The 19,541-nt window shown below is 39.2% G+C and overlaps 1 protein-coding gene across 1 annotated transcript in view; it reads right to left on the bottom strand.

Annotated features, from left to right (window-relative positions):
• Lrba (LPS responsive beige-like anchor protein) overlaps positions 1–19,541 on the bottom strand; it is a 417,455-nt gene that overhangs the window by 20,289 nt on the left and 377,625 nt on the right. Inside the window, exons 49-52 of the mRNA XM_048333588.1 lie at positions 17,948–18,125; positions 13,416–13,478; positions 7,536–7,691; positions 1,039–1,206 (exon numbers count right to left, since the gene is read on the bottom strand). Coding sequence (XP_048189545.1) covers positions 1,039–1,206; positions 7,536–7,691; positions 13,416–13,478; positions 17,948–18,125 — 565 coding nt within the window. The remainder of the gene's footprint in view (positions 1–1,038; positions 1,207–7,535; positions 7,692–13,415; positions 13,479–17,947; positions 18,126–19,541) is intronic.

Below are 19,541 nucleotides of genomic sequence, written 5' to 3'. Positions count from 1 at the left end.
CCCACTCACATCCACTTCTGCATAGCTTTGAAAATTTAACCACTAGTAAACACATTCAGTTTAAAGATAGTCACACCACCATTGCACAATCTGGGGAGCACCATCTCATTCAGGTAAAGTAATGGGAAGCAACACAATCCTTTCTGACTCAAACACACCACAACTTGCTTTAAATTAAAAAAACTATAAATGTTTAAGGGCAGTTAAAATGCTCTACTTCACGAAGTAAAAATCTAAAGCTATTCTTGCAGAAACCCTTCACTGTTGTGTCATAATCATTTTAATTAAATTCTCATTTTTCAGGTGGTCCCTTTAATTGTTTTTTTCCGACTTCTTAATGTGTTTTTCTAAAGCCATTTCTTTTCTGCAGCTGTGTGCGATTGGTTTTAATGGTAGCTGCTTCCTTTTTTGCCTTCTGTGAATTACAATTTTAAATGGTTACACATTTTTTGTTTTACTGCCTTCACAGTTTCATAAAGATGTTAAAGGCTGTTGGTGAACAGTTTCATTTCCCATCTGAAAAAAACCAAGAGTCAATTTGAATATTTCATATTGGCCTTTTATGGCTTGTTTTATCTTTTAATATGTAAATGAAAGCATAACTTTATAAAGACTGGTAGATTTCTATGAAATTATAATTTTTTTCTCTTTTAAACTATGAATTCAATAAACAAGAAAATATGTCATTGCTCTTCAATTCTATATCTTATAGTTCATGGAAAAACATCTCTTTCATTTGGAGACAGCCATTGCAAATCACAAAGTAGCATTTGTCAATCATGAGAATAAGCTATAACGTGAAAAATGAGACTTCATGTGTAGATTTTAATTGTCAAGGACCACAAAATGTTTTAATAACAAGGTTGTATATAGATCTTCCTTAAATTATAATAAAGAATTAAGAACTCTTTAATTATTCAGTTTCACTCTCATCAGAATGAAGGAATAACTTCCCTTTCAGAATATTATTATTCTATGTCACTTATAAAAGTTCACATAAAAAGTAGTTGGCGAGAAAATAAACAGCAGCTGGCTTACTTCCAGGGTTATCTCCAATCCCACTGCTCTTTCCGTTCCAGTACCACAGCAGAAGGGTTGCATCACGTGACCCCGAGAGAATGTAGCAATTTCCCCCAATATAAGACTCGGATCGAGCAAGGCAAGTGACGACATCCCAATGGCCAAACACCACTTGAATCAATTTTCCTGAAAAACACAATCAATTTCTTGTGAACAGACACACCTTTTAACTTAGGATGCCACAGTAACTTAGATTCTGATATTTCCCGTTTTATAAAATGTACAGAACTGGTCCGACCCGGAAAGTATTCTTTGAGTACTAACAATAAGCACAAAAAAGCCAATTGAATCATGGTGACATTTTGAAAGACATATGTTAAAACTATTTCAACAAATAATATTTGAGAGCCAGAACACCATACCCTTATAAATGGCTAGTATAAATTACAAATGGATCATGTTTACTGGTTAAAGCAGGCCCAAGAGGACTCTCATTGCCTTTAACACTTTCTTGAGTTACTCCATGTGATGTAAAGCACAAGTTAGTTGCTTTCTGTAGAGGTACTGTATAATTCAGATTTCACTAATAATAGCCTCATCTCTGAATTAGTGAGGATTTAATGTATTTATTTTTCGTTTTAAAGGTCATTTTTGGAAATAGTTTCTGCTTTTTCAAATCAGGATTACATAGACTAATTTTTGGTGAAAGAGTGATTTACTGTGATTGCAATTTGAGCCAAGTTATTATTTCTGTGTTTTAATTGTGTGAATGATGAAAATTTCTGTGGAAGTAATGATGAAATCAAGATTACCACAGTTCAACAGTAATGACTGGAGGCCAGTGAGAGGAAGCCAGTCAACCTACTACGTACCTACTATTTCCAACACAGGAAGGTGTCCACATAAAGGCATTAGAAAGTCACTACTTTGCCTGGCACAAACCATACTCTGCTTAACCAGAAATTGTGTGCTTATAATTCACACAAACCCACCTTAAATATCTGCAGCAACCCCACCATGCCATATTATGGCTTCTGGCTAACATTTTCCTTTGAAATATTTACAGAAGTTACAAATAAGTATCCCTGAATGTCAATTCCATGGGTGCATAACTTTGAAAAAAAAAGTAAGTGTATCTTGCAGAGTGATAAAATTACAATCCAAATGTTAAGGAAATTGAAAAATAAACCATTATGTACTTCTGTGCTTCATTTGGAATACATGATAAATTATAAAAAAAGCTTAAGGTCTCAATTAAGTGTTGGCATCTAAGTGTATTAGCTTATCAAGATGATAATAAATGTAACTAAAGGTATTTACATTAGAAATTTTAAGTTACTGATTCTAATAAACTCAAAGCTCATTATAAAGGCTGCAAATCTGCAAATGAACTACTAACATATTATCTCCACTAGTCAAGTACAGGTTCTCCTAAGTGTCATCTTGCACAAGCTACTTCTGCAATGAAAGAGGGCAAAGACTCAAGTCTAAGCAGGTTTGTTAACTGATAATCAAAACGTTCACTTCTGAATTCCTTCAGTCTTTTCAACTGACAACCAAAACATTTCCCTGAATTAGGTCACAACAACCAAGAATATGGTAAGAAGAATTTAAGACTTTTTTGGAATTTAGGGAGGGAAAGCCAGTAGAACAAAATGAAACATGAAAAACAATTTTCAAGTCATTTCCAAGTGGAGAAGGCCAGTGATAAATGTGTTGAGGTTAGATTACAGGCAGGCTTACCTGGACTAAGACAAAGGGCTCTAAATAACCCTGAGAGAGCTGCAAGCAATCAGCGTGTTCTCACTACTGAGAGAAACTGGCTCCATCCTACTGTGATTATGTTTGCCTCAATGTATGGACAGTGGCACTTGCATCAGCCTGACCCTACACACATGTCAACATCAGGAGTGGACTGAACCCAAGAACTCAGTGGCTTAAGAAATGAGGTAGAAAGAACTGTGACCAAGTAGGGACCCACGGTAGATGGAGGAAAGGACACCCAGATGTCCCTCCACAGGAGGCTGTGAAAGCGCAATTCCTTAAGTACAGAGGCAGAATTTTTCACGCTTCCTATGTTAATTTTGCATAGTTCAATGATGGTTTTTCCAAAATCAGTGAGAGAAAAATAAGACAGTCACGGTGGTTTCTTTCTCAACTAACATTCCCTAGTGTTCACAGTTTTACTCCCAAAGTTATCAAAATTATGAGAAGTTATCTAATACATACTGGGTACCGACTAAGTGCCTAACAGCAGAGCCAACACTGGGGATTTGAACTCAGGGCCTCTCGCCTGTAGATTTCCTCTACCTATGAGCCACACCTCCAGCAAGGCCTACTAAGAAAGAATACATGTAAGACTTTCCCTCAGAGAATTTCCTACCTGGTGAGACAGGTAGACATTGATCAAACAGCATACAGATACACAGTTGTATAGAGCGGTAGGTATTGTACCCCCGAAGAACAAGGTAGGATCCGTGGGAAGGACAGGGCGAGACTGGCGTCGGGGAAGCTCTTTCACAAGGGAGACATGTAAACAGTTACGTCAACAGAGTTTCATATTTTCATATTCTACCTGTGTCCTCTACAATTCATACTTTGGGCTCAGTCCTGGACAATACTATTTTTCTAAAGTTTCCTTTCGCGGTTCTGGCTGCCTTTCCCAGTGATCTGTGCTATTGCTATGAGAGGGTTGAGGCTCTCTCCTCCTAAATAAATCACAGCATATAAATACCTGCTGCTCTTTTTGTAAATTATTTCCTGATAATCTCATAAGTGTTCCTCAACCTTTACTTTTTGTTTCCTTTAATATCAACCCACCTCTCCACACACTAATATCAAATATTACACAAGCACTGGAATATCCCCTTTTTTGACAGAACAAATTTTCTAGTTAATGTTTTATTTGACAGCTGTGCTACAAATAAAAAAAATTCCAGCTCAAGACTACACCACTGAATCTAAAATGTGGTCTGAAAATAATTCCGACTGCCGGGGGAAGGTTTTATTGTTGCCTCTGCTGTTCTGCTTGTGCCCCGAAAACATGATTTATGTTTCAAGAATTTCCTGTTACAACCTGCATTTCTTCCCCAACTCCCACCCCCAACCTAATAAGAGAAGGGTGGGAGGGGGACTGTGAGCAAAAATATAATTGAATTCAACACGTGTGATGGCTTTGCCATTATATTGATCACACAAATTGTTCCCGTGCTTTCTACCAAAATTAGGGAAACATAGTTACTATTCCTATTGTCATAAGAACACCAACTCCTATTCACCCTAAGTATAATTATTTTAAATAAAACTCACACCTGGATTGAAGTATCAGACATTAAGATACTAGGTCTATTATTTGAGTTATTTTGTGTTTTGTTTTTATTCTACAGGCTTGAAGTCAGTCCCACTGAAATGGAGATCAAAATAATACTGTTCCACACAGAAATGTTTTACACATCCAGACAAACATTTTTTTTTTTTTTAAGTCTGGTACGCTTCTGGAGGGAGGGGATGCTATCCAGTGGATGAAGTGTGATGTCACGTGGCAGGCCCACCAGGAAGGTGGGTGTTGTGACTTTAGTGGTTTCCCCATTAGCCCAAGGCTGGTGTGGCCACACCTGTGTGGGTTCCTGAGTGGCTGGAGGGGCAGGCCTGAGCCCGGGGTTGTCACCACTAGCTACGTACATGGCCCATCACCTGACAAGTGGGTGAGGTGGGCACTGCCGTCTCCCTTGAGGAGTCTGTGAGGCTGCATCAGTACTAGGTGTGTGAAACAATTCTGTAAATTCTTAGAAAGCTGAGTGAACACAGGGATTATTTCAATTATGAGTAGGATATGACACTGAGGGTAGCTTAAGAAATATTAATATCCAATGCCTTTAAAGGAAAACATTTAACAAATTTTAAAACCCTCAAATACCCAAATCAAAGATGGACGTCATTCATGAGTGGGAAAGGTGGAAGGCGGTGTGGACTCGTTGGGGTTGCCAGGCGGAGGGGGGTGGCGGGGTGGGCGAGGTGCCACAGAGCTGTGTGCAGCTTGACTGTGAGGCGGTTACTTAGTATTCCAGGTTATGATACTTATGGCTATTGCTTGGCAAAACTAATAAAGCTGTAAACTACAAACGATACATTTTACTGTATAAATGTAAATATAACTTTTAAAATGTATGAATATGCAACATACAAATTTGTGTGAGAGGATGGGATAGGTTTAACCTGGAAGTCTGTGGGAAAAGGACAACTTGACTCAAAGTAAGCATATTAATGCTATTTAAATTTGAATCTGACAGTTAAATCAGAGAAAAATTAATTCAACAGGAAACATAAGCAGAGTGCAAGAGGCTCATGCCTGTAATCCCACAAGGCGGAGACATAGAAGATAGTAGTTCCAAGCCAGCCCAACAGGAAAGTCTTTTGAGACACTATCTCCAATTAACCAGCAAAATGCCAGCCTGGAGGTAGGACTGAGTGGGGCAGTGAGACCCTGAGTTCAAACTCCAATACCAGCAAAACAAAACAATACATAAGAAAGGAAGAAAGGGGGGAGTGAGGGGAAGGGAGGGAGGGAGGGAGGGAGGAAGGGAAAGGGGGAGGGAAGAAAGGAAGGAAGGAAGGACAGAGAAAGAAAGAGAAAAGGAAGAAAGGAAGAGAGAAAGAGAGAAAGAGGGAGGGGGAGGGAGGGAGGGGAAGGAAGGAAGGAAGGAAGGAAGGAAGGAAGGAAGGAAGGAAGGAAGGAAGGAAGGAAGGAAGGAAGGGGAGGGGAAGGGAAGAAAAAAGGAAAGAAGGAAAGAAGGACAGAAAAAAAAGAGAAGGAAGAAAGAAAGAGAAAGAGGAAGGGGGAGGGAGTGAGGGGAGGGAAGGAAGGAAGGAAGGAAGGAAGGAAGGAAGGAAGAAAGGAAAGAAGGAAGGAAGGAAGGAAGGAAGGAAGGAAGGAAGGAAGGAAGGAAGGAAGGAAGGAAGGAAGGGAGAAAGAGAGAAGGAAGAAAGGAGGAAAGAGAGAGAAAGAGGGAGGGGGAAGGAGGGAGGGGAAGGAAGAAGGAAAGAAGGAAGGAAGAAGGAAAGAAGGAAGGAAGGACAGAGAAAGTAAGAGAAGGAAGGAAGAAAGAGCAAGCAAGCAAACCAGCTCATTAGTTTAGGAAAGTCTATCAATCCCCATTGCAGTTTTGATACTGGATTTTGAGGTTCAATAATAATCCTTCTCACAGACTTAAGCATATGCAAAGACCAGTCACTCAGAAAAGCATGAATAACCATGCTTTTTTTTCATGGACCTACAGAATAAATATTAAAAATCATATATTTAAAAAAGAATCAAAACCAAAAAAAATCATAGATTTCGATAGATCATAAATTTTAATAGATTATCTCATCAATCCATAAAACACAATAATGACTCAAAACAACTTCTAGCATGCATAGTTTGCATTCAATTTATTTTCTCTGCTCTCTCTTAGCATGTTACAATACTATATACTTAAGACAAACTCCTTGAACATCCAATAAAATTCCAGTATGACCTATCAATTGTTCCGCCTACCACACTTACTAAGACAGGAACAAGAGCTCACACACTTTACAAAGATAATTAACAAGACTGAATGGAGATTTATAAAAGCATTTAATTAAATGGAAGTTTCAATTACTTTCTCATACACACAACACTTAATTGAGATAGATTCCTTGTTTCCACGCAAATATTTACATCCAGTGGGGCACAGTCAGTTTTAACTGGCAGAGTGTACACTTAGCATGTGCTTGAGGTCCTGGGTACCATCCTTGAGACTCCAAAACAAACAAAACTACTTTTAGAGTATATATTGATTAGTTGTAATGAGCTAACGTCTAGCTTTAATCACTTTGAATAATATATATATATACACACACACACAAGTTTATTTTATGTTTTAACAGTTTCTGAAATACCTTGAAAACATCGCATTACATTTCTTGATGTTTTCCAATTTCCTATATGCAAACATGTAGAAGCATTCACTACACTGTGTCTCCTATACTAACAAATGGTTTATCCTTTGGGAGGGAGAAACATGAAAATGCATATATAACCTTAAACTTTTATCATCTTAACAAGAGCTTCTATAATGTATCAAATGAGTCAGCCATTTTGTTTCGTGGTAGAGTAGCTTTCAGTTAGACTATTCAGAAGGGGAAAGAAACCTCATTAAGTAATATAATATGAAAGTGGAAAATGTATCTATTTCTTTGTGCCCTCACTGATCATGAGGTTATGCATACACAAATGTGTATGGTATGCCTTCAAAAACAATGACTTATTTTGTAAGCATGCCTTAGGGGACAAAGCTACTATGAAGAACTGCCTCTTGAAAATAGACTGAAGCTACCTTAGTAGACTATTTGAAAGAGGAAGACACAGCGGTCCTCCTATTTCACAGATTTCAGATTTGTGTAATCTCAGAAGGAAGGAAGAACTAGAGAAATGATTCTGAGCTTGTCAATGCTACTAAGTCATAAACTGAACTCACTAGCAAAGACAGTACCTGTGTCTGTGGAGTAGACTCGGAAGCTCTTATCCCAGAAGCCACAGATGAGAATATAGCGATTGTCTGAAGTGATCACAAAGCACTGGGAATGGACTTGGATGCTCTGGTCCAGAAGGTCACTGATCTGCCTCCGGTGCATCCCTGTGTTGCTGGCTGTGGGAACGGAGAAAAGGAGAAATGAAAGCTCTAAGCACACATGGTCAAAGAAATTCTACAGTCTGTCAAACAAGGAGCTGCGAGTGGGGAAACCGAGGAGGCACATTCTAAAACAAGACTTACTTGAGCTTTAACTTTAAGGATAAATAATATTTGCAAAACCAAAGAAGAAAACATGAGACTGCTAGAAGACTGTGGTGGTAAAATTCAACATCACAAAAAAACCTTTTTTTGCTCAGAAGAAAGAAATAACATACTATAACTCAAAAATAGCACACAATTCACAGAACATGCTTTCTAGCTCTTGGACAGAACCAAACTAGATTATAGCCTTTAGATTGCATCACAGTTTGGTTTGTGTTTCTGACAATCTCATTACATCTATTGTCATGAGAATGGATTCATATTGTGACAATTACCTTTAACACTTTGTCACAAGGAAGAGCTATGTGAATTTAAATGTCATATATCTGAAATATTACAGCATTTTATTCTACTTCGGCATTAACGAGTCTTTAATTTGACTAGATGGGGACTCCCACTTCCCTGGTTTACATCTGCAGTCCCATGTAAGCAAAGGCTAGAATGACTATTTATTAAAGATTCTTGTAATTGAAAAAGTCAAAGCACAGCACACTGCCACTTCTTTGCTCCTTGTTTAAGCAATAAAACAAGACAGGCTGGCAGTGTGATCCAAGTGCTACACAGCTCCCAAGATGGGGTTTGTCACAAGGCGCAAGGTCAGACAGAGTGACACCAAGCACGTGGAAAAGTATCACGTGAGCAGCAGTCAGGAAGGGAATTTTCAGCAAGATGCCTGCTTTGCTATGTGGATGCCAATCAGAAAGCTCTGCTCTTAATGATCTGTGGGTTAGCATTTCCCAATGCAAGTAACAGTATACTGGGAAAGAAACCTGACTGCAATCAGAACCTACAATTTTTGATATTAAAATGTCTATATTATATTCAATGTATACAATACAACATTAGTTGTTATTGTGGTAGTTTAATAGAAGGCTCAGAAAGTAAAAAAAGAAATACAAGTTGTTCAAAATACTCTCCAGTGCTATGCTGGGAGCCACTGGGATCACAGGACTGAGATAACCCCTGTCCTCATGGCAGAGAAAACAGAGCAAAGGTATGTGCAAACATGTGAGCATGTAGACTAATGTGTGTGTGCAAACATGTGTGCATGTGAAATCCCATGGAAATCTGCCAGGGTCTGCTGACACAGTGTAACCACTTAAGATTAGTAGATAAGGGTGGGATAATTTGCTCTGGGGAAGGTTAATGGTAGAAAGTAATAACAGCAGAATTCCAATTGGGACTCTCTTCCGCCTCTCCTTTCACACAAAAGGAAGTCGCTGGCAGACGAAAAAAGTGTTTATGGCTACAACAGAGCATTGGAGAGAGGCACTATCCAACTGCAGTGAAGTTATGTGATTCATTTTTATTTTAATTCCAAGAAATCTAGCAATTAAAGCAATGCATGTGGTACTTTTCGACACTGGTTACTGCTGTATTTTCATTCCATGCGGTAACTGGAAAGATTTTTTTTTTTTTTTTGGTCAAGGTTTATGGTTATAGGACTCTTGCTCTATGCCATAAATATTCACTGGTCATTTTTGGGGCATCATCTTTTAGGAGCATTTCCTTAACAGACCTAGGCATGTGCAGTTTTGAACTGAGCAAACACAAAGTACCCATGAGTGAAGGCTTGTAATCAATATAGTAAAACTCTCAACCAGCCATGTAGTATGTACATATGTAACATCTGCATACTTACCTACCTGCACATCTTCCTTTTTCTATCCATCCATCCATCCATCCATCCACATATCTATGTGTCATGTAAGTATATCTGTGTCTGTCTGTCTGTCTGTCTTAAAGGCAATAACCTTTATAGTACTCCATTGCTCTTGCTAGTAAACATCTTTAGATTCAGCATTAAAAGTATTTTATTTAATGAAAATCAGGCCTATTTGACCAAAGAAGTAGTTTTCAAACTGAGTCATGCATACCCCATAGTAAGCCTTCCCAAGGGTGCAGAGGCACAGATGGTTTTAATGGAATCAATTTCTAGTTCCTCAACTTTCATAGATTCTCTTGCCTGAAACTGATTTGCCTGAGAACTCTTCGGTGAGTTTTCCTTTCTTGTCGCCCATCTTGCATGCCCTTCTAGCCCCAGATAAAATAATGACCCATTTCCCTTCCATGCAGAATGTTCCTATGGTACTTTACCCAGGGGATAAAAATCTCTTGGGAGGTAAATACAGAGACAATTAAAAAAAATTGTTGTGATACTGAAGTGAATTCCCAGGGAACATATGCCACAGGTTAGATGCCTCTCAATAAACATGATGAGGATCTAACCACACTGTCAATGAAGACAACAGTGAAATTAAGTTTCAGTGAAGGTTAAATGAGATAACTTAATAATAGACTATAAAAATAATTCTTAATAGATCACTATATACATTCTGCCACATAATCAGAAAGAGTTCATAGACTTGTGTCATACTGCTAAATTCCTTTTCCATCTGTTTTCTTATGTGAGTAATATTCTTTAGAGCTCCAACTATAAGAACAAACAGGGATAGATCTGTGGCTAAATCCTGCCCACCCACTCATGAATACATGAGTTAATTGGAGGAGAATAACACGTCTGTCTCATTAAAGATGTATACCAATAAATGCTATTTTCTATAAATTTTCTGTAAGTGTTTATGAAATTTTATTACCGAGCAGAGTGTAGCTCAGTGGTATAGCGTGTGCTAAGCACACTTAAGGTCCTAAGCTGGATCCCTAGCATCACATTAAAAATATTACAGTAACCCGGGTACCAGTGGCTCACATCTATAATCCTAGCTATGCACGAGGGTGACATGTGAGGTGCACAGTTCAAAGCCTGCCCAAGCAGGAAAGTCCATGAGACTCATCTCTAATTAGCCCCTAAAGAGCTCGAATTGGAACTGTGGCTCAAGTAGTAGAGTGTTAGCCAGGAGCACAAATGCTCAGGAATAGTGCCATGCCCTGTGTGCAAACCCAGGACTGGAACAACAACAACAAACACTTACAGGTGGCAACTTTAAAATGTATGAAAAAGAACAGAGCTTTAAACCATTACTTCTGGGAGGGAAGGGCAGTCTGATGGCCAGTCATCTGGAACCTAGATGGTGGACGATGGCCAAATCTGGCCTGTACCTTGTTTTGTACATAATGTTTTCTAGGAAAATAGCTACGTTCAGAGTGTGTGTGTGTGTGTGTGTGTGTGTGTGTGTGTGTGTGTGTGTGTGCGTGTGTGTGTGTGTGTGTATGTAGATAAACTATCTGTCTGATCCATGGTGACTTCAGTGCTATGCTAGAAGAATTAAGTAGTTATGTATGAAACTTTCTGGCCCACAAATCCTAAAATATTTACTATCTAGCCCTTTACCATGAAATTTTGTCCACAGTTGGTCTATAAGGTTACAATGACAGAATTCATTTAGACTTTGCACTATAGCATACTGTCATGTTTTAAAGCAAACAATGGGCTTACAATTCAGAAATCATACTTTATATGACTTAGCAAGTGAGTTCTCTTCTCTGGTTCTCTTTCTCCTATTCTGTCTCTCTTCACTCTTCTCCCTCTCTCTCTCCTTGGTGCCTGTCCTGGGGCTTGAACTCAGGGCCTGAGTACTGTCCCTGAGCTCTTTTGCTGAAGGGTAGTGCTGTACTGCTTGAGCCATAGCTCCATTTCTGACTTTTTGGGTAGTTTACTGGCGATAAGAGTCCCAGAATCTTTCCTGCCCAGGTTGGCTTTGAACCATGATTCTTAAATCTCAGCCTCCTGAGTAGCTGGGATTACTAGTGCCCAGCTTCTTCTGTCTTCCTTACCCTTTCCTTCCTGACCAGTACTGTGGTTTGAACTTGGTCTTATACTTGGTGGGCTTGCTTGCTCAGCTGGTGCTCTACCATTTGAACCATGCCTCCAACCTGGCTTTTTTGCTTGGTTATTTTGGAGATGGTCTCCAGACTTTCTGCCGGATCTAGCCTGCTACCACAGTCCTTCAGATCTCAGCCTCTTGAGTAACTGGGATTATAGGTAGGAGCCATCAGTGCCCTGCTTGAGTTTTACTATTTTCTAACTTTTAAAACTACACAAGTGAGCTCTTGTGGAGCATGGTACAGTAGGGGTTGACCTTCGAGCCCTGCATTTGCCAGGTAGGCACACTCCCACTGGGACCATACACCTGCCCTCCAACAGTGCCTATTGCTTTTAGTTATTTTTCCAGGTAGTCTTGCATTTTTTGCCCAAGCTGGCCTTGACTGTGATCCTCTTAGTTATGCTTCCTATGCAGCTGCAATAACAGGTGTAAGCCACCATTCCTAAATTATTTGTTGAGATGGGGTCTCACTACCTTTTTGCTGGAGCTGGCTTTGAAATGAGAACAATCCTCCGGATCTCTATCTCCTGAGAAGCTGAGATTAGAAGCTTGAGCCATCATGCCTAACTATCTTCATTTTTAACATGTGACAAAGTGTATCTACTCCAAACAAAATGAGACTTGGGACTTATTGGCGAAAGAATTACTTAAGGTTATTTTTTGTTCATCCTGATCATCTCTTTGGGAATGACAACAACCATCAACTCTCTACTAAGACAAATATTTTAGAGATATTTTTAAGGGTATATGTATTTAGACAACATCTTAGATATTAAAATAATAAGTCTGACCGTTCTTATGCTTTCTATAAAAATGGTAACATTCTAACAAATTTATCTGGGCAGGAGAAATTGAGTAAATAGAAGCCAAACATTTGTGCTGGCAGTCTATGGACACAGTGAGGCGATTCCTTGCTTTATCTTAAAGGATAGCATTTTTATTATCAGGCCCAAACATTCTTAAGTGATGCCACTTTTGAGTTCTCCATGCATAGGGATGAGAAATACAGAACTTCCAATATTTCTGAGATTTCAGCTATCCTACCCAAAAAAGCACAACAGCAATTACGTATTCTAAGTCATCTGCTACAGATGCTCTCCTTCCATCCCCGTGGCTCTTTCCCATCTCCTTGCTATTTTTCTCCCCCTGAACAAATTTAAGCTCCAATAGCAATTTATTGGGCTATAGGACCCTAGGAAAATGAATACAAATATCTTAACAGTAGCATTGTCTGGGCAATATATTTCAACTTGGAAACTACTCTGCAACTGCATATTAATCCCCTCAGATGAACAGAGGGTCCAGGAAGAAAGGATTGATCTCCTCTAATGATGAAACCCTGGCACTCAGGTTTTATTTTTCACAACACAGAGCACTAAGAACCCCACTGTTATTATGAAAATTTCCCTAGCAAAGGAGCTCCATCACATTACCCGAGCACCAATTCATCATAACGCGCCCTGCTTCTGCTCATCAACAAGTCTGAGTGATGAAAAGATCCAATATTATCCTGACAGTACTTCATGCGCATTCTCAATCACACATTATTACAGCATCCATATTAATTTTCAGTGACACGCGTCCTAGGCCTGTTCAAATTAGGCAAACCAACGAGGGGGAGTTGATGAAATACCAGCATAGCCACAGCTCATTGCATTCCAATTTGCATGCAAATGGTTTATCAGGAAAATTCCATTCCCAGCAACCAGCAAGTGAAAAACAACTGTAATCTACACTTCAGGGCCACCATACAGAGCTTAATGAATCGCAAAGAGAGAAGGAAGTGACAGACCTATGAGAGGATCGATTTCCACTGGCAGCTGGTATGGTTGGTCTTGTACAGCACCTTGATGAGCTGGAATTCACAAAAGATTAAAAAAAAAAAAGGAGATTATTTTTCACATACTAAACGACATAAAAATACGTAAGTCAAGCCTTATGTAGGATTGTTTCTAACCCCCAAATCTCTCAATGCAGTTTTGAGAAATTTAAAGAACAAAAATCCAGGTGCTTTGATGGCTAGCTTATTAAACATTTATTTTAGATTAGTGCTGTTCTGAACGTGAGCCATCAGTGGTGGCTCCAGTCCTAGGCCATAAGCTATAGCAGATGCTTGACTGGCAGCCTCTGATGCTGCAACAAAACAAAATTAAGTGGTAAAGCGTGCTGAAAACAAAATGTGACAGCCATCTGCTGACTGTAGCAAATACCATTTTTTCGTTACTTCTTAAAAAGGCAGTTTTGAATGCTGCAGCACAAAGGATCCACAAAAACACGTCAGTTTATGATGTAGAAAGGGAAAGCTCTAAGTCAGGGAACGTTTAACGTTTCATCCATCACTTAGAATCAATCAATGCAAAGTTTGAATAAAAATAAAGAAAGCTATCCACAGATAAATGTTTTAGTTAAATGCATTTGGCTGAAATATTTCCTTAAAGATTGGATTGAGGGTTTTTTAAAAAGTTCTATTAATATTTAATATTTCCATGGTTTCAATTTAAAAATACTTGGAGAAGCGAATGAGTTAGAAAAATCAATCTGGACTATGAATAGTTTGTTCCATTCTCAAAGTGGCTTTAAGAATTCAAGGATATTTATTTTTTAAGTGAAAAGATGGTTTTATGAGCTATTTCTGTGCAGAGGGCAGACCACTTTAGATGGAGAAGAATGGACTCTGGCTAGCCACGCAACCACTGGGAAATCATGAATATAAAATGAAGGGTCTGGAATACGATCTTTGCGTTTCTTAATTCTGTTACTTAAATTCTGGGTCCTTTTCCAAACTCTTTTCCCCAAGTGACTCAGCCATTCACCCAGGTCAGCATTTGTCTTTTATGCATTTATATTACTACACAGCTAATACTAAAAACGTAGCTGATATTAGGAAGTGTTTCTGAGCATCCTTGAAAGGCTGAAAATAAAGACTTTTTTAGATTATTTTAAAACTTCTGTCATATTTTTCCCAGTTAGTAATACCAACCTCTGGAGGGTATTTAGAAGATCATTAGTACTGATAAAACCTAGGTAAGTACAATTTTTGGCACTGAAAGGTGTAGGTAAGCATGTAAGGAAGTGAGGAGGCTAACGTGTGACTTGCTGTTACTACTGGCTCTCCAACTTAGGAGATCACAGGACGCTCAGTGGTACGGCAGCCTCTGCCTGCCCAGCAGAGCCAGCACTGGTCCACCGAGGAGAAGCTCTCTGCTTTTCTGAGAATCTATGACTGCAGAAGCATCCAAACCCAGCTGCTGGCATGGAGGTTGAGTTAAGTCTCCAGTCCCACCTCTGCCATAGCCTGTCTGGTGTGAGCCTGGGAACGTTTTTGTAGCCTCCTGCTCCAGTTTTTCTATCTGGAAAATGGCTAGACTATAGGAAATTGCCAGTAACTGACCATTATGACCTACAGAAAAAGAATGCCATATGTATGCTTCAACCTAAATAGAGAACTTACACCCTCCTCAAGTTGTGGGAGCAGATTGAGTATACATATGAAGAATGGTTACAATAGTACTAGAAATACCTAGAAAATGCTCTATGAACATTAGCTGCTTTATCTTATTTGAAAGAAGTTCTTCAAAGTCCTTTGAATGGAGAGGGGATAAACTTGTTTTCTGAGGTTTGTTATTAGTATTATTGTTGTTTTTGCAGTGCTGGGGGATCAAACCCAGACCCTTTCATATGCTGTTACTGAGCCTCATCCCCAGAACCAAGACTACTTCCTTCCTAAATCAGAAATGACAGAAACTAGGTATCTAATGAGTGAGATATAGAAATCACTAGTTCTCTGAAAATGATCACTTTAAAATTCTAGAAAAAAATGGTACAATATAAAATTTACTGAAGAAAAACTGTTCAGATTGCTAATGTTTGCTTTAAATCAAGGCACACTAACAGGTAAAGTCCTACAAGAAAGAATGAAAGGGCAGACTAATGTAAACACCCCTGAAGTGAGGCACAGATTTATACAATGGCTGTTGAACACTTTCGGGTGGAGGTATAGCTCAGAACTGGAGAGTACATTCTACAAGGATGACTTCCTGTAGTGAATTCCCAGGTGCCTCATTGTATTGGCTCAGTGAAGAGTTGCCATGTCATCTGTGGAAGGCAATCTACACGCGAAGGGACAAACACCACTGATGCACAGGCACAGGTGCAGTGAGGGTTGCTGGGAAAGCCAGGCAGAGGCTACAGAACAAGGAATCCCTTGAGTTCTTACCTCCCAGAATCACATGCTTGGGCTGGGAGTACCTGGACATGAGTGGGTCTCCAGCAGAGACTCCTACCGTATCTCACTGTCCACTACAGAGTACCTGAACATAGAGGAAAATGTCTGGCCCCCAGTTCCCTAGGGACACAGGGACCCACTGGACCCAAGCTTTGTAGTGCGGAATGTGGGCTTGCTCAAAGGAAAGCTGTCAGACACTTGGACTCAATGGTGAGAGATCAGCAGCAGCTCACAACCTGAGTATCAGTGGAGACACAGGCAGCCCGTGGGTCTTGCTAAATTAACTCTTCCAGAAACTAAAGGGGCGTGGGGTCCAGCAGCTGAAAAGCTGTCTCTCTTTAGATGCCACCTCTGTTTAAACTAAAGAAGCTTTCAGAGCTAACACCCAGGATAGGTACATTTGTGGTCCTGGTGTCACACACTGGGGTATTTGCAAGACTCCAAGGGTAACCACACAGAGTAGGTAAACACCCTTCCTTGAGCATTTGATGGGACATAGCATATCCTTCTCCTAATAAGTAATAATCAGAAAAACAAAAAAATCATATTTCTTTAGTCTCCAAATACAAGCATTTACCACCTATGAAAGATAAGTCCAGAAGGAATAAAAAGGTCGAATAATAACAGATATTGACTATCTGTATCAATTTTTATTGTCTCCACTTTTTTTCCAAAATCTGTTCTCTAATCAAATGTTGACAGTTCTTTCCATTGTCTCTTTTGCAATGGCCTGAAAACAGGTACATTTAATCGGTTTGAATGCCAATCACAGACTCTCTGCAATAGTTACCTTAGTGAGCTTACTCAATATATCAGATTTTTGTTTGAATGCCTTTTGTTCCATTTTTCACATGACATCCATTTAATTTGTATAAGGCCTTTATTCAAGAATTCATACTTTTGCAACCATTTCACTTAACTGATAGTGCTTACTAGATATCATGATCAGTTAACAGAACACTGGAATGTATCTTTTATGCCAGGCATGATGGCTCATGCCTGTAATTCCAGCACTCAAGGGGAGTGCTTGAAGGAGGAGCATGAGTTCCAGGCCAGTCTGGGCTCAACAGCACTACAGAGCAAGACTCTATCTTAAAAAAAAAATCTGTCTCTTCAGACTTCCTCCCTATAACAATGGCTTTGGGGAAGAGTCTACCTATAATCTCCATGATTTTAAAATATCTTCCTATTTCTTAAAAGTATTTTTGTAGCTAATGGCCAAAAATATCCATATCTGAAAATTCCAGCTCCAATGAAAGGCAATAAATCACAGAGGCAAGGTCATAAAATCTGAGGCAGAAAAAGGGTTCAAACTCTGCCTCTGATGGCCCCCTGTGATGCTAAATGGAGCAAGGACCCCAGGCTCAGCATCACACAGGTGTAGATGTGGGGCTGTCATGGATAAGGCCCAATACTTCATCCCACTGCTTACTGCAGTTCAACATGGCTATGGAGTACTCGGTGGAGTTAGGGAAGGTATGGACAGTTCCACAACATTTGGGCTGTGTAGTGTTAAGTGGTCCACAGCAACTACATCCTGTCCTACAGATACAGTGTCACGTCCTACATACACCTAAGGGTATGTGCAGCTCCGTGGAAGGGCACTTGCCCAACATACAAAAGAACCTAGGTTCAGGGATGGGGATTCAACTCAGTGGAAGAGTACTTGCTCAGTCTGGTCCTCAGCTCTGATAAAAACAAAAAATAAAACAAAAAGCTAAAGAGAACTCAAGATTCATTCCAATTCTGCAAAAGGGAAAGAAAAAGGTAAAGTTTCTGGCAATCCAAGGTGTTCATAATCATATATAAGCCGAACAGATGAATAAAAAAGTGAGGAATATCTAATAAGTAAGTATCATTAGCAGAAACAAGATAGAGCATCATTATAATAAGATATATCAGAAAAAATATTAAAGAATAAGGTCCACACCTCAGGTGGGATTCTTTTGAGGCTTTCGAACTATTCAACATTTTGATTCGGATTGCAGATTCAGAATTCAAAGCTTAGGTTTTGAGACAATATATTCAAGCAGCTACCATGTTATCTTTCTGCAGTGTTCAGTAGTGTCCACGCCATACGATGGCATCTCTTTACTCACCAGGAAGATTGTGCCACTTGTTCACGGCAAAGAGCCTATTAGCAGTGACTGTGATCACAGCAGGAGTGGCCAAACCAGGCTGGGTGTTGGCTGCCACGTGGGTGACAGGCGAGTTGGAAGGGAACTTTAGGACCATGATAACATCCTGCTGGGCTTGGTCTGTGAACATCAACGGGCTCTGCAGGAGGAGATACTGTTGAGTGGGCAAGACAAGACCAAGGATACAAGCAGGAGAAGACAAAGGCAGACAAAACGAGAGTACAGGAAGAGAAGAAGAAGATACCATCAGCACAGGCTGCAGGGTGAAGCATGATGCTTGGAAAGGCTGGCAGGAATATCAATTATGATTTGTTCACACTTCACATGGAATTAGTTAAAATATTTGCTGATTAAAGCAGAATAATGAACATAAATACTAATATATATTTAGCATTTTTCCCCTGCCCAATGCCATGCAATGCCTAAACAATACCTTAATTTAGATTGTAAGTGGACAAGTTTTGGGGACTACCTTAAATGGTTTCGGGGGCTATATTGGAATGATCTTTTAGTTGTAGTACAGAGAGGAGAGAGAGAGAGAGAGAGAGGCGCACAATAGGTAAAAAGCAAGCCAAGGTAATTTTAAAAGATTATCAAAAGTGGTCTTGAATCAGCAAGAAGACTTTGACAACTAAGTAAACAGATAATTAAACCAAATATATTTATAAACAATAGTCAGACAGCATGCATATATTATAGTAGAGAAATAATTTATGAATGTAATATACAAACTTAATTATAAAGGGGTTTCAAAGCAATGCATAATTAAGCATACTTGTAAAAACAATATATTTATATAATGTACCAAGTCATAACGCTGCTTATTGTAATGCAAATACCACTGCTTCCTGAAGTCCCTAGGATAAAGAAAATACCTAGATGCCCTTCTCCTCTGGGTAAATATACTAAAGCTCCGTATTCTTGATTTGCGCTTTGAAAAGCAAAACATAATTGAAAATGTTAAACAAAACACTGTCTGTTCTAATAACCAGCAACAAAATAAATCTTGAAAATTACTAAGGATTTCAACATTCCCACAACCCATATGTCATCCCCCAAGACATATACCACACCATTCTGATTTACTGACTTTATTTATACTTTGTGGTAGTCTGCTATCATATGATAATTGCACTGTACATTTCTAGCAATCCTTTCCTACCATGTCTATTTTCTAATAGCTGATTAGTATCGTTCAGAATTGAAGCACTTTGATGAAATGCTTCTGGCTGCTTTCCGACTGCCATATTTCAAAACACCAGGTATATGTAAATGGGCAGGCACATACATTTAACACGTATTTATTCAGAACAGCTAATAAAAAATTAAACACATTTGCATTTTTATTATCAGTCCTTTTAAAAAAGTTATTAAGAGTACTTAGAAAAACATATTGCGCTAAGAATTCCTATTTGCACTCTTTGCATAAAGGTGTAAATAAAGGCAACTAATAAGCTACCCAGACACCCTTCTGAGCAAGTGGCTAAAAGCCAATCAATATTATGAGTTAATCCTCCCTGGATGCTCATTCAATTAAAGGTGTCAGTAATGCCTC

This window comes from Perognathus longimembris, chromosome 24, assembly GCF_023159225.1.
Source record: "Perognathus longimembris pacificus isolate PPM17 chromosome 24, ASM2315922v1, whole genome shotgun sequence".
Classification (NCBI taxonomy): Eukaryota; Metazoa; Chordata; class Mammalia; order Rodentia; family Heteromyidae; genus Perognathus; species Perognathus longimembris.
The sequence above is the reverse complement of the archived record's forward strand: the minus strand, read 5'-3'. Positions and strand labels throughout refer to the sequence as shown.